At 36.8% G+C, this 19,294-nt stretch overlaps 1 protein-coding gene across 1 annotated transcript in view; it reads right to left on the bottom strand.

Moving 5' to 3' along the window:
- ANK3 (ankyrin 3) overlaps positions 1-19,294 on the bottom strand; it is a gene marked incomplete at its 5' end in the record, with an annotated part of 310,179 nt that overhangs the window by 55,504 nt on the left and 235,381 nt on the right. The window contains 3 exons of the mRNA XM_084245456.1: positions 1,621-1,719; positions 2,240-2,464; positions 7,097-7,203. Coding sequence (XP_084101582.1) covers positions 1,621-1,719; positions 2,240-2,464; positions 7,097-7,203 — 431 coding nt within the window. The remainder of the gene's footprint in view (positions 1-1,620; positions 1,720-2,239; positions 2,465-7,096; positions 7,204-19,294) is intronic.

The following is a 19,294-nucleotide window of genomic DNA, read 5'->3' as shown; positions in this document are numbered from 1 at the left end:
CAGTTTCCATTTCTTTCAAGGCCTGTATAGTTAAAGACAGTTTGCCTGAGTTTCAATTTGAAAAATGGTTGTGGGCAGCTTAATGTCTAATACTAATGTAACCTGCATTGGAGTATTTAAACTTTCTGAAAAAGCACTTGTTGGTTTGAAATGTCACCTATTGATTTTTGACAGTGTCCTTTTGCAAAGGAATGTGAAAGAACAGCCGAAAATTGAGGATAGCCAATCAAGCCACAGAAGTAATTTTGTTAAATTTTAACAAACATTTTAACATTCTATCAAATGCTAAGAGAGATGAATGGAAGTAAGCAGACCACAATCACACACAGTTTATGTAGTTGGATTGTGCAGCTTTATTTTATGACATTTAAGTAGACAGTATCGTTATTTTCCTACAGAGGTTGTATGTCCTATAGCTCTTACCCTATGTGTCTATATCCATGTGATAACAGAAGATACAGGCTTAGTAGGTAAGAGCATAAAAAGGGGTAGCAGTTGCAATGGTCACTTAATATAAATAAAAGCACGTGAATATTTGATTACAGAAGTATTCATTTAAAATGGTGGACACATGATATTACTTTTGGGAAAACAATTCTAATTCAAATTAAGGACTTGAAAATTTTTTAAATACCTTCATTTTTTGATAGGTGCAAACAAAATCAACGATTAGTAATAGGGCTAATAATTTTCAGAGTTATTAAGATATTTACATAGTTTTAGACACACCTGATGATTAGACAATAACTTTATTTTAGAACTAGATACAATCTTTGCAGGTTAAAGTACCAGATACTGTCTCTGTAAGTATTTAAGGATTGTGGCTTCATGTAGAACATTCAACAATATTGGAAAGAAGACGGTATAAACAAGGTCCGTGACCAGGTGAAAGCCAAGCATAACTTTTCATCACAGATTCCTTCATGCAGATTGCCAAGGCAAGTACACTGACCAACAGATAAGCAAACAAACAAATACCACACATTTCAGCTTAAACAAAACAAAACAATTAAATAACTAGCATATTCTACTTGCTGCCTATTTGGTTTTCTTTAAATATCTTGTATTCCCAACACTTGTCAAAATCAGTTAACTTATGGATGAGTTTTCCTTCTCAAAGTCCATGAAGACTATTTAGTACTCATAAGCACTTTTTAAAAAATTGTAATTACACATACACATATATATGTACATATATACCTATATGTATATATGTATATATATATACACATACACACATCATTTAGAGAAAAATGTTGATTCAAAGCCTACAAATCTCTTACATTGGGTTAAATAAGACTGCTCATCTGTCTTAGAGACTATAATATTCAGTAGAAGCATTTGAAATTAAAGGAAGGTTTACAAATGCACAAAATTATGAAAGCAGAACACTTGCAGTGAATTCCACATGCTTGAAAAGCACAAGAGGGAGCAGTGCTACATTAAGTCAAGCCACTATGATATTTTCTTCTTTCAGTGACACACATCAACTGAAAGCATTAAAAACTTAAAAAATCAAAATAAAATTAAGACAAGAATAAGACCATGGGTGTGACAGAAAAAAATTGAAAATGGAAAGAGAACTGTAGACATTCTGTATCTTGTCTATAAAGATCCTACCCAATAAATTTTGTTCCTTGAGGCCCAAGCTGCAGGATTCGGCTAACCAAGCTCTCACCCTCATTTACAGGGGGAGGATTGGTAGGAAGATGCAGTTTACTGAATAACATCCATGCAGCAGGAAGAGAAACAAGAAGGGGAAATTGTGAACAAACTGTCAACGTGACAGAGCCTGCCTGAATTGCACCCAAGTGCCACCTCAGAAAATGAGTTGTGTTTTTGCTTTCTGTAAAATACTACATCACCATGGGTTATTTCCCTGAAAATTATCTTAAGAAACAATGTACCCAAAGGAGCCATTTATTCAGTGGGGTCTATATTTTTTCTAAAAGTGGTGCCTTGACTTCTAGGGGAGCTGTTGGGGTTCCATGCACTCACTGAGCAGAGAGCAGGCTTCTTGGTTAGTAAAAGCTTTGATCAGCAAACTGAGTTAAGGAAGGATTAGCCTATGAGATTTTCACAGAATTAGACAGCTTTGTGACCTCTGACACGAGAGATGGGCCCGATCAAAATGATCCAGCTAAGAGGCTTTAATAGCCAACAACTTGAGTTAACAGGGGTAAAGAAAATCAAAGATGTGGTATGAGGGCCAAGATTAAAATCGACAAAAAAAACTTACCCTAAAAATTGTGCCCCTGCAGGACCCATTTCTACCAGCCTACTGGCTAATCCCTCTCCTTCCACCATGGGGGGTGGGTTGGCCAGTTTATGTCTCTTTACCAAACGGCAGGTGATTCGGGTGGGAGCTGTACACTTGCGCGGAGGAATGATGATTCTCATCCCGTGGTGACGGCTTCCTCTCATGGAGCCGCCTCTTGCGTCCACCATAAAGCTAACCAGAAACCTGAGGGAGAGGATCAGAGGCCAAGTCAAAGGGAGGGACAGATCATTTTCACAGATTTTGAAATAAAATATTCAAGTTTAAAGTGACAGACAATGTAGCTAGAATTTCCTATCTTGAAAAATAAATTGAAAGTAAATACGGTGGAGTCACATCAAACCCATATTTAACTTGTGCAATGGGCCAAAACTGAGACCCCACCACTTATTTCTGGTGGAACATGGCCTCCTAACAGAAGTTTTAACATATGTGCAAATTGAAGGATAGTGAATGGTTCAAAATTGGAACAAAATATAGCTAATAAACGACTGTCATGAATTAAAAGCAAAACCACTCTATGTGGTCTTTTGGGGTGATTTAAACTATATTCAAGGTTGGCTTTGAACTATAAAAGCTTTTAGCCAAATGTCGAGTATGGAATCTCTTTGTAAGTAAGATGAAACTCCACGGTATGTCTTCACATGTACAACTCAAAATGAATGTATATTTAACCATACAAACACTCTAAAATTTACTATCACAAAGCAGAATAAAAGACTAAAAGTACAAGATAACTAATTTTGCTAGGCAATTTTGATGGAATGGGTTTTCATCTTTTCAATAAAAATTTGTTTTAAAAGCTGTTTGAAATAACCTACATTTGAGTATCTGTATAACAATAGAAAAAAAAAGTTCAACTTTTTAGAAAATGTCTCTAAATTACATAATTATGTCCCTGGCTTTTATTTGAAAGCTAATGAGGAAAAAAAATTGCATGTAAGTATGAAAATGTAAAGAAATTGTGGTGTATGTGGTAATTCTTGGTTCCTGCAGGCACTCCTGGAAGAGAAAGCAGCCCTCTGCATGCTCTCCCAAGTCTTAATATTTGCAACAAGGACCAATGAGCCCACTTGTGGAAGGATGCAGTTCAGACAAATGTGTATCTTTTTATTCTAATGTTCCTGTGTAAAAATGTGCTTATTGCTGGGACAGCACCAAATGTTGCTAATTATAAAACTGAATACCTACAGTCCTGTTTGGGGAAAAATAATTCTACCCATCAGACTCTCCTACTACTTATCTAAAAGCAGTTCTCATATCTTGCCAACATATTTTAGTACCCTGGATGAAGGTCTGAGGTGGGGGTCCTTTCCTAAACAGTGATGCCTCTTGACCTGGGAAGAGCAACATTAACAAAGCAAAAGGACCCGCAGACCCCATGGAGAGGCCACAGAACGGGAATCATTTTTCAGTCAATTCGATTTTCAGAACCGACTCTTACCATCAGTGAGGTGCAATCACCTTTGCATACTTTTGCTCCTTTTGGGTTTAGTCATTTTCTTCTGGACTAACGTATCCAATTTTTATAACATTCTACCTACTTTGAGAAACTGGAACCACTATGATACTCAAAGAAAAAGGGAAAAAGACTAAGCCCTCCACAACAAAAAAGGAAACAAAAAAATACTCCTGTGTAGTCAAAGACAAAGGTACTTGTTCACATGAACTGTCTTCACTGCTCAATGGCGCAAGGCTTACTTAAACTGGTCCAGGCAGACTACATTTTCTTAGACAGCTACACATGCAACAGTAACAAAGGCAATATGCAAGATGGTAAAGAAGCCTAAGATAAAATTTGATCTTTCTCAACATTTAGTAATTAAAAATCTTGTGACTGGGAAAATAACATGATGAATTAAAAATGAATCAAACTCTGGGCTGAAAAATTCAGTTGTATTAGTACAAATAAACATTGGAGCGTTTATACTGAGAGGGCCATGTTTGCCCTGGCAACAAACAGCTGAGTCTCAATAATATAGACTGTGATTCAGATCAGGTCTGTCTTGTTCACTGCTTGACGTGCAGAGCTGAGCACAGTTCCTGCACACGATATGCACACAATAAATGTTTACTGAATAAACCAATGAACAAAACTATTTTGTCCAGCATATTTAGAAACTGCCTAGGCAAGACTTGGTTACTAACAGTAAAGAAAACTCATAGCTTAACAGTCTGAAGGTAATGTAAAAAGGTTATCTCTGTCAGTGGAAAAATATCCCTTGCTATGAAGAACACCAGAATGAAATGAGAAAAACATGGCATACATGATTTTAATGACAATTTGGAAGACTCTATGGTTTGAATAGTGCCTAGTGCACAGTTGGTGCTCAATAACAATCATTAATTGTTTTAAAGTTTTCAACTTTACAGAGCCAACAGACTGAGGAAGGTGGGAGTATGTTAATCAGAAAATGTGTCCTATTATTCAATAACATTACAAAATACAGTGACTTGTTTTCCAAATTCATTCCTCCAGATTCTGTGTAAAATAAAATTTCATGCAACATAACTTATAGAAACAAATTAAAAGGTGAGGGTGTTTAATCATACTGGTGTCTTACTAATATTTAAACTATAGCAGGAATTATACAAATAATCCTAAAACTAACACATTTGTTTCTAGTTTTAGCAAAGGCAGATGACAAATGCTGATACATTACAGACATTGACATGATCTAACTGTGGGGAAAATTCACATAAATTAAAAATACAAAAAGAATGGTTCACATAAAGGACACAATTATCACCTTGAATCATACTGAGGAAGTGGAGAAGAATAGCTGCAAAATAATTTAGAAAGCAAATGGGAAAAATTAATGCAAGGTAATTAGAAGCAAGCAACAGAAAATGTCAATGATAAGCAAAGGAAAAATAAAAACATCAGAAAATGAAACCAAGGCATCTGGCATTTGTGGGACAGCCTAGAAAAATATTTGCCTCTAGTGACTGTATAAGCTATAGTATAGAGGTGGCCTTAGTGAAATATTTCCAAGTATAAACCCAGTTCATGTTTTCCTTTTTAAATAATCCCACGTTGTGCATTATTTCTGCATTCCTCTACATGGAATTTGTCTTTAATAAAGGGAAGGTAAGATAATTTGCATGTTCAAATACTTCATTCTAATGTATGGGAAAGTTCATTTCTCCGCTTATTAGCCTATGCTCTCCTCAACTTGCAGTTTACTAAATTACATTAAAGACCAGTACTTTTCTTTCCTATCGAAAGAGCATAAAGCCTTTGTTCCAGATCTTTGTAACTGGTGACAATTTACCAAACTTGATTTAAAGAACCCTTCGAATGTCTGCCTATTCGATGTATCTCTTGTGTTTTCTATTTTCCTTCTTAATGCTAATTTTGTTTTGCTTTTGCAATCTTAGACCCAGAAACATATAAATTGTGTACTTATTTAAGCAATTTGAAAATTAATATTATTATAATTAAAGGCTTTTCTACTTGAGTTAATGAAATGCAGTATTAATGACCATCAGATAGCTTATACTTTATTGAACACTGTCATGTAAATTATTTCCACTAATGACAATGCTATAATTTGTTTTTCAGAATTGTGGTGTTACAAGTCAGAATTTTCTAAGGGTATTTTTTACTAATCTTCAGCATTACTCTGATTCTTAGACTCTTCACCATGTAAAGTGAAGATAATATTATCTCATAGTATCATTTTAAAGTTCAAAGTAACATTAAATGAGATAATACATAATGCACAGCACATAAAGAAGAGTACAATGCCAGGCACATGGAAAGCACAAAGTAAATGTTACCTATTTTAATTTATTTTAATTACATGAGCACCTTGCAAATATTATTGTTCATTTCTTTCATTCCAGATTAATCTACCCTTGCCCTGGATCACATCTAATGCATGGCCTAAATGCCAATTTCAGAGGTGAAAATATCTTGAAATTTTCATCGTCTTAATGATTTCTACTCCACTTGTATGGATATCAATCCAAAGTTTTACCTACAAGTGAAGAATCCAATATCTAAGTATACATTGATTATGCACTAGGCAGCTGAAATAGCTCCTCTTCTAACTACTTGCCTCAAATTTTGCTAACCAACAGATTTTGATGTGGTTTTCATAACTGTACTTCTGTGGTATAGACAATGGTCATTCACTTTTCTAAGGTGAATTCATTTTAGTTTTAATTTTAGTTTAAATATTAATTTTAATTTTAGTTTAAAAATTCAGGTAATGTTTCTTATTGTAACTTAATGAAACTTAGTTACAATTTGGTAGCAAACTTGATCTGCAGGTTCAAGTTTATATCTTTTAAAGGAAAAATCACACAAATCATTTGTCAAATCAAAAAACCTGTATTATAGGAGGGGAAAATAAACACCAGAGTTTATTGCATATTTAAAATTAAATATTTGAATGAAAGTTTTCTACATAAGAAGTAAAGCACCAAGGCAATCAAACAATGAGGTAAGTTAACATCAGTACCTATATATTTAATTTTTTTATTGGAAAGGAAAATCATAGAAAACTTCATTTGCATAAAAGGAATGACTTTATTATTGATTAGAAAAATTAAAATTGTAACAATACCAAAGTAGCCAGGAATTTTTTATGCACTGATTTAATTTCCTATCCAACATTGTGCTTTCATCAATATGTACACATTTGCTTAGAAGAATATTAACTAAGGACTTACAAATGTGTCGTATGTATTAAAAAATCCTTCAGAAGATCAACAATTCATATATATGAAGCTTGTCAATGTGAATTTGTAACTGCAAGTGATAAATACAGTGTTAATAGGATAAAGATATTTGATTTTCAGGTTACTTACCCAGAATGAACAGGACTTGAGACAAGATTGACATTGTCCAGGGTATCTGCAGCCCAGCTGTAATGTCTAAGAGAATCTGAATCAAATTCTCTTGTAAATGTTAGATGCTGAAAAATAAAATGACATATTGCATCAACAACTCACAGAAGACTGGTTTCTCTACCCACAACATATATCTTTATTTCTCTGTGAGTCCTATAGTCTAACTTTCAAAATACACAATTTTCAATTTATGCCCTATATGGATCTACATTGAAGAACAGATCCAAATATTTTCAAGAAAGTTAAAAAATAGTTTATTGATATGCTATATTCCAACCTTTTAACAAAGCACCTTGGGTGTTTGACATGGCAAAATTTATCACAGTGCAAATTGCATCCATACTTTTAAGCACATCAACACATTTCCAGATTAATCCCACAATGACTGTAAAGTTCTTCCTCAAATCTCAAAGTGAAAATTAAAAGTTCAATCTTGATGACTTCTGTTTCCAAGTGGGACAGAATACCTAACAGAAGCCTAGTGTTGCTGCCAAGTAAGTCAGATAAATATGGAAATCTTCTCTGAATGCAGCAGAGACAGCTGGGGCAAGAAGAATGATACTCAGGGGAGGGGAATAACTTAAAGGGTCGAACTGACTTGGTTGCCATTTTTAGCTTTGGAACTTTTGTCAATTACCACACAGTCAGAATTTAGGTTTTGTTCCTGTAGAGGCTGCTTTTGGTAAATAGAAAAACAAACAAACAAACAAACAAACAAAAAACCAAACAAGAGTGTTTTGGTAGAGATTTGAGTGGCCTCAAGCGTGGTATAATTTTTCACTAAGAACATTTACTGAATTCCGGACTGTGCAGAGCAGGAAGCTAAAACCTAATCAGAATCTCTCTGAAAGGCCCAATGGAGCTTTTTGGCAGTTTCATAAGAAATAAAAAACAAATCTAGAGTTTGGGAATTGTGAGGTGAAATGACTCAAAGATCACACCTGAATTTTGAATAGGACCTTGCAGGGTGAGGGACAAAACCAGAAGCAGTTTGAGCTTATGAGGACTGGAAATCCACCTCATATCAGGGAAGTCTTGATTGGATTAATATAACCATTCACCAATCCATTAGCCTAGGAATGGAAAGGCAAATCCTCTATGGAGAACTCTATCATCATCTAGTGTGTTGTGTCTACAACTTTCTGTGTGTCATGTCCAGTGTGCCATGGATATTGCCCAGTATGGTCACAATTTATGGACAGAAACAGAAGCAAACTGGATAGGTGCTATAAACAAATTTCTAGGTCATCCTACATTTTGAAGTTAGCTAGCAAGAACTTTACAATAACTGCAACTAGTATGTTTAATAGGGAAAAGAAAGTAAAAGGTGGCTAGTTCAACAAAGCACTAGAATATACATAAGAATCAAATAAGCATTTGTTCACTCCTAAATATGATGTCAGCTCTTGACTAGACACAATAGAAAATAGAAAATGGAGGCAAAAGATTAGATATTGGAACTGTAAATGGAAAAGCATGCAACACGGATAGAGTTTATGAAAGGATGGAAAATATCGAAAACACAGTGAAAGGTTTTTTTTTGTGTAGAAGAACTGGGGTTTGGCCAGAGGTATGGGATTGTGTGAGAGGATTCACCAGAGACGGAGTGGGGGGCAGAACAGGCTGATCCATTGAAATACACTGCTGAGGGGAGCAGCAGGCATTTCATTACCCAGTGCAATGTTCCATGCCCATTACTTCAGTAGAAATCAGTGATGATGAGCCTCCATAATGCAGGGAGCTTCCAATACACTTAATAGGAAGCTGACAGTCCAGAATCACTAGACAGTTGAGAAAAGCATCTAACATGATAAACAAAATAAGCAAACAGAACAAAAATAAAATAGAAGAAATAAAGCTTGAAAATTTTTCACTTATCTCCAAAAAGAGATGAGATCTTTTTAAATCTGTGAAACCATTAAACAGAAAAGTCAAAGGGAGTAACAAATATGACAACACTGAAGTTGAACAACAACAAAAAACACCTAGAAATTAGGTGGAGATTTTTCACAATAGAAGACAGAAAAAATAAGAAAGCGGAGGATCAGTTCAGAAAGTTCGTATCTTCTTGTCCATCCAAAAACCCCTCCAAAAATCCAGCTCTAGAAAGAGAAAGTAGTTAGAGAAGAAGAAATCAAACAAACTAGCTCTCAGCTGACGACCTGAGTTCCTACAATAAAAGGAGCCATGGAGGGACTAGCACTATGGATGAACATAAATCATCATGATGTCCAGAACTTAGACACAAAGACCCTACAAATTTACAGAGGAAAAATAGTCAGAGGTGGTAGACTTACATCAGACTTTTAACAGCAAACAATAGGTAAAGGCAATGGAGCAATTCTTTCAATATTCCCTGAGGGGAAATGATTTTCAACCTATAATTCTGTAACTAGTTAAATCTTAAATCAAGATATTTTCAGATTTCAAATCTCAAAAATGGATGTCCCAAGCATTCTGCCAGGAAACAATTAAAAGATGTGCTAATCAAAATGAAGAACTAAGCCAAGGAAAAGTAAGATACAGGGTCTAAGTTGGGGACACAGGGAACTTTCATGGTTCTCATGAAGGATAACCCAGAAGGCTGTTTGTGTAGTGGGCCTACAAGGAACTTGACAAATAAGAACTCTAGGAGATGAGTTAAACAGATGAAATCTTCAGCATACCTAATGACTACAAATATAGGAGATTTGCACAACTGGGGAGGAGTTTGTGGGTTTGAGCTAATGACATGTACAGAGCACGCTGAAGAAATGAAGAAACTCAAAGGAAAACAAATATTGTGCCAAAAAGAAAGTGCAACAATAATATACATCACATCTGTGAAAAACAATTACATAGAAATAACCACAGAAGCATTAAGTAATGATATAACCAAAATAAATACAACTGTCTTGGTGAAATGGGGGGGTGTGTGATAAGTGTACATGGTAGGAGAGAACAGGTGTTTAAAAAATGAAAGCTTCATTTTCCATTTTGGGAATGCAAGAAATAATTTCTGAAATGGGAAAAAAAATCAACAAGAAGCAACATAATACATTTTAGAGATACAGAAGCACCAAGCAAGTCAGCAAAGATTCTCTATGTTATCTTAAAGACTAAAGTTGTATAGAGGGATTCTGTTTTTTTCCTCCTCCTAATGAGAATGTGTTGTAAAATGACATGATTGTATGTGTAACTTTGATAAATTACAACTTAAACTTAAAAAAAAGCAAACTGTGAATTACAAAGACAAAAAAGCTGTGCAATCAAATTGAAAAATAATTTGTAGAGCACTATACACAAGTCACTGTCTCATTGAAATCATAGGAAAATGCAAACATGAATGAGAAATAGTTTTCTCTGCATTCAGTGAGAGGGGATGCATTCAGTGGATGAATGTGTGACAATGTTAGTAAAAGTCCCCAGAAATAAGATTCAAACACCCAAGGAATAACCTATCATTTTGAAATTTCCTGAATTCTATCTGCATTAACCAAAGATTGATGTTAGTTTTAGTCCTTACGAATTTTTCTGACTTTAGAGACTCCCAACCATTCAGTAGGGGAAATATTTAATATAAAGTGGGTAGGACTGTTCACTTTGCTTTTTTTTTTTTTTTTAATAGAGGCATGTTTTTATTTATTTATTTATTTATTTTATTTGTTTGTTTTGTTTATACATGCACTGGGTACAGTCAGAAGCGCGGGAGGGTGAGAGAATTCACCAGAGCCAGAGCGGGGAGCAGAGGAGGCAGAAGGACAGAAGGACACTGCTGAGGGGAGCAGCGGGTGGCAGGAGAGGTCTGCGCACCATGTGGGACCCTCCTCTGGTGGCTGGGGAGCAGCCGGGGGTTGAACTGGCGCCGCAGAGGCCGCGGGCAGCTTCGCAACCCAGTGCTCAACCGCTGCGCCACCAGGGAGGCCCTGCTTTTTTTTTTTTTTTTAATATAGCAAACAACAATGCCTAAATTTGGGGCCCTGACATTACATTTTAAACAGGACCTATTTCTTATAAAACATTTGAATAAATAATACCACTCTCTTTGATAATTACAGTAAATTATTTACCTTTGGTAGGCTCTCTTAGAAACATGCAATGGCAACATTAATTATTGAAATGAATTATATCACTCAAAAAGGTATCACCGCCATCATGTATTATTCATGGAGGCTGGAGTGTGCCTGCTCCCTGGGATTCCACTTTCCTCTGAGTCCTTGCCTGACTCTTACACCCTCCCAACTCTGCTGTTCACTGAAACATTGTCCTAACACCAAAAGCAAACATACTTGTTCAAAACAGTGAGTTTTATGTGCCAATATTTGTCCCTGATTTTTTTCCCCATACAGTTTCACTTAGGTTAATGAGGAAACCTAACAATTTTAATAACCTAATTACATACAAACAAAATGCTCTCCCTTCAGTGCATTTGTCTAAACACAGAATACGCCAATACAACTGAGCCAATGGTTTTTATAGAAAGAGAATGAATGAAATGGTAGCTTCAATTTCTAAGCTCTCTGTCACAAAATTCTTATTTCTATAGACTAGAGTTTTCTTAAAATTGAAATGTGAAATTTGGATTATTTACTTATTTTAATAAAGGAGTGAATTTCAAAGTGCACTGACATGTTGTTGTAGATATCGCTACCAACAAATTTAAACATTTTTCTCCATTTGGTTACTGAATGAAGACATTTAAAATGAGAAGTAGGATATCACATATGATGATGTCTTAAATATATGAACTAGAGTTGGCTTTTAGTTTCTTACAGTAACTGGAGGTGTTCCTGGGGTTTAATGGAAAAGCTTGGCTTTGAAGTTGAGTCACAGATATGGATTTCTCCACTTGTTATTGGAGAACACTTATTTTCCATGTCCAAGTTTCCCATTTTGAAAAGGCAACTCAGTTATGTAACTGTCCTTGTATATTCACTTTGACTCTGGAAATGTGGAGAGATTTATCTCTTGGAGAAGCAGCTGAAAGACTCTGCTTATAGCCAGCTTTCACTCTTCTGGGCTTAATTGGTCACAGAGAGATCACACATCTTCCTCTGTTCCCCCTCCAAGCCCACCTCTGTGAGGGGCACACCTACCCTGAATGGCCCTGCTGACTACTGTGTTAGGGGATTTGCCTATTGCAGGGATTCAGTTAGCAGGCCCACTTGGCTCAGATACCTAATCTGGTCTCCATGATGAATAAAGGAGATACATTTCCTTTGATCTTTCACCATCTTTTTGAAAAACCCCTTTGGAGGTGACCCAACACCACATGCTGGTTTTATGAACTTTAGTATACTTCTTAACTTTTCCCAGTCTCAGTTTCTTCATTTTCAAATTGAGAATTGGTTAATAAGGAGATTAAATGAAAATGTACATCAAAACTCTGGCACCAATGCCAAGTGTTGGCATGGAATGATAATGTCTCCTTATGTAAAATATTTTCTGCTTTTCAAAGGATGTTCATTTATATTAACTCATTTGATAAAGATCTGATGATCTGTAGGGAAAAAACAACAAAACCAAATATATTCCAGTGTTACCACTGATCCTTTACAGCTATATACACAGGATGCTTATATCAAACCAATAGAGCCCATTCAGTTTTAAGAATGTGCATTATGTAAAAATAGACAATTATAAACCAGAGATATCTTGCAAGGGAGGAGGAGGGAGAGGGATCAGAGGGAGAAAGGGAGGAGCACAGGAGACTGAGGTGAAGGTACACGGGTGCATTGGTGAAGGAAATTCTATGGGGACTACACCTGAGGGGGGTGGGGAAGCAAATATTCTTTAAAAATGAACAATGATGTAAAAAAAAAAAAATTATAAATATAAAAAAGAATGTCATTATGAATGTCTAGCTCTTATTGACTCAGAAGTATTTAAATTCTTATGTAAACAACAATACCACAACTTATTGTGTATCAACTCAATGTCAAGAACAGAACTAGCTCTTTACATTCAATTTTTCTTTGAATTCTCGGAACCTATTAGCCCTGGGAAGCATCATTTACCCAGTTTGCAGATACAGAAACAGAGAGTAAGAGAGATATTTCAAAATTTCATAACAAAAAAAGTCAACCCCTAGCACCTGGTAGCTTCAATAGTTCACTACATTAAGGAGACTTAAAAGTCTCACAAAGGCCTTTAACTCCATGCCAAAAATGAAATAAGCATGCTACTTTTCATCTTAGAAGTGATATCAAGGCTACTATTAAAATGAAAACACACATTATTCAATAGAGTCCAAGGACTGACTAATGATGATATTACTGTCTCCAAGAGCTTAATATTTTCCAAAAATAGTTTCTCACTAGCTCATTCATCAGAGGAAAGAGGAGAGCAAGTACACACTGGCCTACAAACAAGGACACACCCAAAGGCCCAGGTCTGGAAATAATGTCCAGGCATAGAAGAAAGAGGCAGAAGGCAAAATAGTGCTCACAAAGAAAAGAGAAATCCAATGAAATCCAGTATTAGGTGATTCTACAGGCTACTGGCAGCTAACACCTCAGCCCCTGTACAGGCTTTTATCTGTTATCTCTGCTGCCCCTAGGAGCCAGCAGAAGGTGGTCTTACATTAACTGGTGGCTTTGACATACTGGTGTAACATGCAGGCTCATTCCTGTCTCTTTTCAATAAGAAATCACATTGCAAAACCTAGTGCATCTGGTCTAGAAAACTGTAAGCACTATTTCATTGATAAACAGCTGGATGATGTCAGAAGACTGGGAGTTCAGAAAAGGGCTTGTCCAGGATAACTTTACCCTGTGGCCACAAATTAGGGCCAAGGGAGGGAGACAAGAACGTCTATTCCCTTAGACAAAGAACAGGTGACTTGGTTTTGATTTAGGCTGCATCACTTTATTGACAAGTGCATGCAAAATTCAAAATCTTACTGAACTTCTAATTCAGCATTAGAGAAATGCACAGATGATATTAAATGCCCCATTCACTCTCAGAATAAAATGACCCAAGTAATATGAAAATGATCTGAGAATTTTAATTGCTACGCAAACAAAATGATACATGGTAATTCAATTATGCTGACTTTATAGTTGCAAACAACTTATTTCTTAAAGTATAGAGAACAATGCAGTCCTCTAGGTAGTTATTTAGGATAGCACGTGTCTTTTCAGAGCACAGGGAGCAGCCTGGTGGACTGGCAAACAATAGCAGTGTTTGGCATGTGCAAATACTGGTCTAAACATTGACACTTTCCATGGTGAATATGCTTCACTCAGCTGCCACAATGCATGTGACAAGTGGCACTTGTTCTCATAGTGAACAGCAAGATGAATTCAAGCAGTCATTTGACCTAAGTTCTATTTGCAGTTGGACCACCTAATGTGGCACGGAGCAGGGGAAATACTACCATCAGCCCCAGTCTCTTATCTGTAACATGGTGGCGATACTTAGTTCATAAGGTGGCTGAAAGCATGAAATGAGGGGATTTGATTATCAAAATGTTATGGTAGGTGCTGTACTAAGTATTGGAACTACAGTGATCTACAGTGGCGAGTGAGTGAAATGGCAACTGCTACTCAACTAGGTGGCATGTCTGTTTGGATATGTAGCTCAATTACTTGGAAATACTCTTAAGAAATGTATTACAGTGCCTCCCCAGTGGCGCAGCGGTTGAGCGCTGGGTTGCGAAGCTGCCCCGCGGCCTCTGCAGTGCCGGTTCGATCCCCAGCTGCTGGGCGAGGGTCCCACATGGCGTGCAGACCTCTCCTGAAGCCTGCTGCTCCCCTCAGCAGTGTATTTCATTGGTCTGTCTGCCTGTTCTGTTCCCCTCTCTGGCTCTGGAGAATTCTCTCACCCTCCCGCACTTCTGACTGTACCCAGTGCTTGTACAAATACATAAAAAAATCTTTAAAAAAAAAGAAATGTATTACACCTTTTAAAAAAAAAAAAGGCACACTCATAGTAACAGAAAATAGTGGTTACCAGAGGCTGGGGTGGGTAGCAGGGGAGATACTTAACCAAGGGTACAAACTTTCACTTCTGAGAGGAATAAATTTTGGCAACTTTCCTGGAGGCTACAGGTAGTAATTTTTTGTATGGTATTAGATATTTGAAATTTGCAAAAAAAAAAAAATTTGCACTGCAAGTGCTCTTACCACACATACCAAAAAATAAATAAATAAAAGTAACCACAGAGATGACATAATATGTTAATTAGTTTGTGGTAATCATTTCAGAATATATACATATATCAAAATAATATTCTGTACACCTTAAAAAAATGGATTCCATCAGAGAAAACCTGATTCAAGATGCATAATAAAAGCAAAAAGCTTACTATGAGAAAGCAGGTCTTTTTAAACCTTTCTAAAGTATTTCTTTTCTTGAAGTCAACTATTACTATTAAGACATAGTTAAGACTAGAATATAAACTACAATGACTCTTCTTCGGGATTTCCAAATCTGATTGATTTCAAGACAATTTAGCTACCAACTTTAACAAAAGAAGGTGAATCAAGGTCAGTGTGTAGGTGAAAGTGTTCATAGGTCTAAACTAACTGTACTACCTTAAATGAGTCCTAATACCAACCTCTGCCTTAAAAAAAAATCTGTAATCTTGCTGACCATCTGAGAGAGGTGTGGAAGGATCACCTGAGTAATGCTGGTGTAGCACTTTGAAGAGAAAAAGCAGCATATTAAATGTCACTAGTCAAAGGTGCTCGTCTTCCAGGGGACTATCTCTAGCAAATCTTTAATCCAAGGCTGGCTCACTCTGCCACCATGCACATTTCTCAGAACCTCTTTAGATATGAGTTTAAATGAAATAAATAGGAAGATTAACCTGCTGATGTGGGGGTGAGTGGTGTGGGAGGTAAAATGGGTTTGGGAATAACAGGCAAAAACCCCTTTAGCATAGCCAGCCTTTTGGGTTTAGGAATTCTTTTCTATTACTGAGATCATTAAAAATTTGCCTAGATCTTGAAAAGAATAAGCATTTAATTCTCCTTTAGAATTTTCCAATTTGCACGCCATTTGCCAATATATCAAGTAGTACATAGAACAGATGACTAAGCACATGAGACCATCCTTAGTTTTTAAAAGGACCAAGTTTAACCCAAAGGGTGTGGAATCCTAGGCTGTAAGGTCACTGAGAAAAGTCACCATGTGGAAGATGTGACAGCTACCTCCAGGTTTGTGGAGACTCATGAGGCCTTCAATATTGCTTACAGAATTATCTCGACAGTTACCATTAAAGAATCTGTGTAACTGCTTAAATACTGCCTTGCTGAAACCTTCTAAACTGGTGGCTATTTGAAGTCCTGCCATTCATCACCTTGTGAACCACAGGGAGAAATATGGTCTGAGAGGATATGTCTGTATTGGAAAGTGATTTAATTAGAGAGGGCCACAGCTCTGTCTCTCTTTCGTCACTGTCTTTGTGTCACTAGAACAGAAAGGAAATGAGAGCGCTCATTCCTTAGTGATCAAATTGGCAAAGAACACCTTTCCTTTTTTTTTTTTTTTTTTTTTTGCTGGAAATAGCCATGTTTATAGCTATTCTCTTAAACCATAGCTCATTGCATTTTGTTAAAATGAAACTTAATTCCTTCTAGAAAGAAAACAGAAAATAGAATCTTATAGTATCACTGAGATACTCCAAGACCTTCTGTGTTGCCCTTGGTTTGTGGTTGTTCACACAGGTTTGACCACCAATAGCAAGCATATTAGTGAGGACAAAAACCCAAAATTAAACTGGTTTAAGAGACCCTCTTTTAAGGGACTTGGGGAGGTGGAGTTAATTTACTGGTTTATAGAGGAGGAAAGTCTGAGTGGTACTAACTTCAGGCAAGGCCACAGTGATAGTAGGAGTAGTCTGCGCTCACACTTCCCTCCCAGCAGCTTTGGGCTTGTATCATTTTCACAGGTTAAGCAGCCCTAGAAGGCTAAGAAAAGTCTCAAACTTGACACTGCCTAGACTAGCTTAGATTATGCATTTCACCCTGAAATGATCACTGAAATCCAGGGAAAGGAATGCTCTGAATGGCAGGTTGGGGGCCCAACTTTGGAGGAGAGGGGCATTTCAGCCCCTTCCAAACTGCATTGACTGAAGACACTTGGCCATCAGCTCTTGTCATTGCTGGCTAAAGTACACAGGGTGGATAGAAGCAGGCAAAAATCAACCCATGTTCCTAAGTGTTTTCTGCTCTTCTTCTATCTTTGAATAACCGTACCAGAAATCACATTGAATAAACCGTTTCTGCTTACAATATACATCTATTGATCTTACAGCTACTCCCAGGGTCAAAGTAAGTGTAATTAATTGGTAGGCCTGCTAAATATTTAGAGAGCATTATTATGCCTTCTACTTCAAATCTATCCGAAGGTCAAATATTTCCATTCCTGTTAACCCTCCATAATTTTTGTAACATGTTGCTGAACATGAGTTGCCAATTCCTTTTAAAGCATATTAAATAAGAACTTATTAGAATGGAAATAAAAATAATGAAGAACACTTGGGTCTAAATATAATCTTTTTTGCTAAGAAATGGACAAAGACGATGGTACCGCACCCATGCTAAGAACACTACAAAGTATGACATCCTGGAGGGCAGATTGTTAAGTCCATGGGCCCCATGGTGGATCATTTCTTCCACTAAGTGAAGCAGATGTGTGGTGTAGCGGGTGGAAGGGAGGCAGCCTGAAACTGGATAGTGAGCAACTCTGCCACTCACCAGCTGAGTCTCCTGAGGGTGAGTTACTTAAGGTGTCTCTACTCAGTTTCCTCATCTTTTCAATGGAGCTAAGAAATTGTCTCACAGGGTTGTTGTGATTATAAAGCAGTTAACACTGGCAAAACACACTGAATTATGCCAGGCACATAATAGGAGCTCAAAATTAGCTGTTTTCCCCACCATAAGTATCAGTGTCACCACCACATCACCTGATGCTTGAGCATCTAAGAAGTATTGCATTTATACGTTGTCTGGATGATCTGGATCACATACAGCAGTTACATAAGCCATTATAGACAGCTGCTTTCAATAATTATGTCAGAAGAAAGGAAAGAAACGGTCTATTATATTCATTCTGTACAAGCAGGCTTCTGTTTAGAGTCATCTCCTCTATTTATTACCTCCTATTTGGAAAAGAGTGACTCAAGCATGAATGTTTCGCTAAGACAACCCAACACACAAATCTAAGTCTATAGAACAAATTCATTAATGTTAACTGACCAATATACAAAGATCCCTATCAGTTGCCTTAAATCAGTGGTTTCTAATGAGAGATGCGTCTCAGAATCACCTGTGGAGCATGTAAAGAAAAAACAATAACTTGCTCAGGAACCCAGACAGGGAGGCTCTATACAGACATTCCCTAGATATTTGTCCTTCAAAAAAAAAATGAAAAATACCAAGCCTCGGTCCCACTCAGTTCCCAGAATCTGGAACTGAGCAAATTTTTGAAGAAGTTCCCCAGATGGTTCTCATGAACAGTCAGGACTAAGAGTTATTGCTTTAAGGAAGTTCTTCTGACAAAAGCAAGACTTGATCCTATTCCTATACATTTTCAGAAGCATGTCCACAGATGACCCAATAGCAAGGTAAAATAGGGAGTTCTTGGATAACCTAGTATCACGGTGAAAACAAATAACAACAAAAGACAAGTACACTCTTGATTATCCAGCAGCGCGTTAAGTGATTAAGGAAAGGGAATGGGTTCACTTTTCCCAACCCCCTTTCCATTCTGGGCCCTCTCATCTGCCTTCAACCAGTACAGGTTTTAGAAATGTGGGGGGTGGGCCCCTATGCAAATTATCCTGGGTCACAATTGCACTTTAACTATGGTTAATATGCAAACTGATTAATCAGCCTTAGGATCATAAACAGGTGGTTAGGCGTACTGTGGGTGAGTCTATCCTTGGTGAAAAAGAAAAGCCCATGAAGAGTTAATTTTTATTCATTTTCCACTTTTACTTGTCAAAACAACTTTAACTGGGCAATCACTGGCAGCTTAATGGCTTTAGGGCAGTCATGTATATTTGCTTTAGGAATTCTGAATGTTTAAGACTTCTTGCATGCTTGCAGAAAAAACAATACAATGGCAAAACTTCACTTTGAAATTCATAAATACAGATTTGGAGGCACGATAGACATAAACTAGTAAATTTTTTGCCACTTAATTCTAATAGAAAGTGTTTAAATGTAC

Source organism: Talpa europaea (assembly GCF_964194135.1).
Source record: "Talpa europaea genome assembly, chromosome: 10".
Classification (NCBI taxonomy): Eukaryota; Metazoa; Chordata; class Mammalia; order Eulipotyphla; family Talpidae; genus Talpa; species Talpa europaea.
The sequence above is the reverse complement of the archived record's forward strand: the minus strand, read 5'-3'. Positions and strand labels throughout refer to the sequence as shown.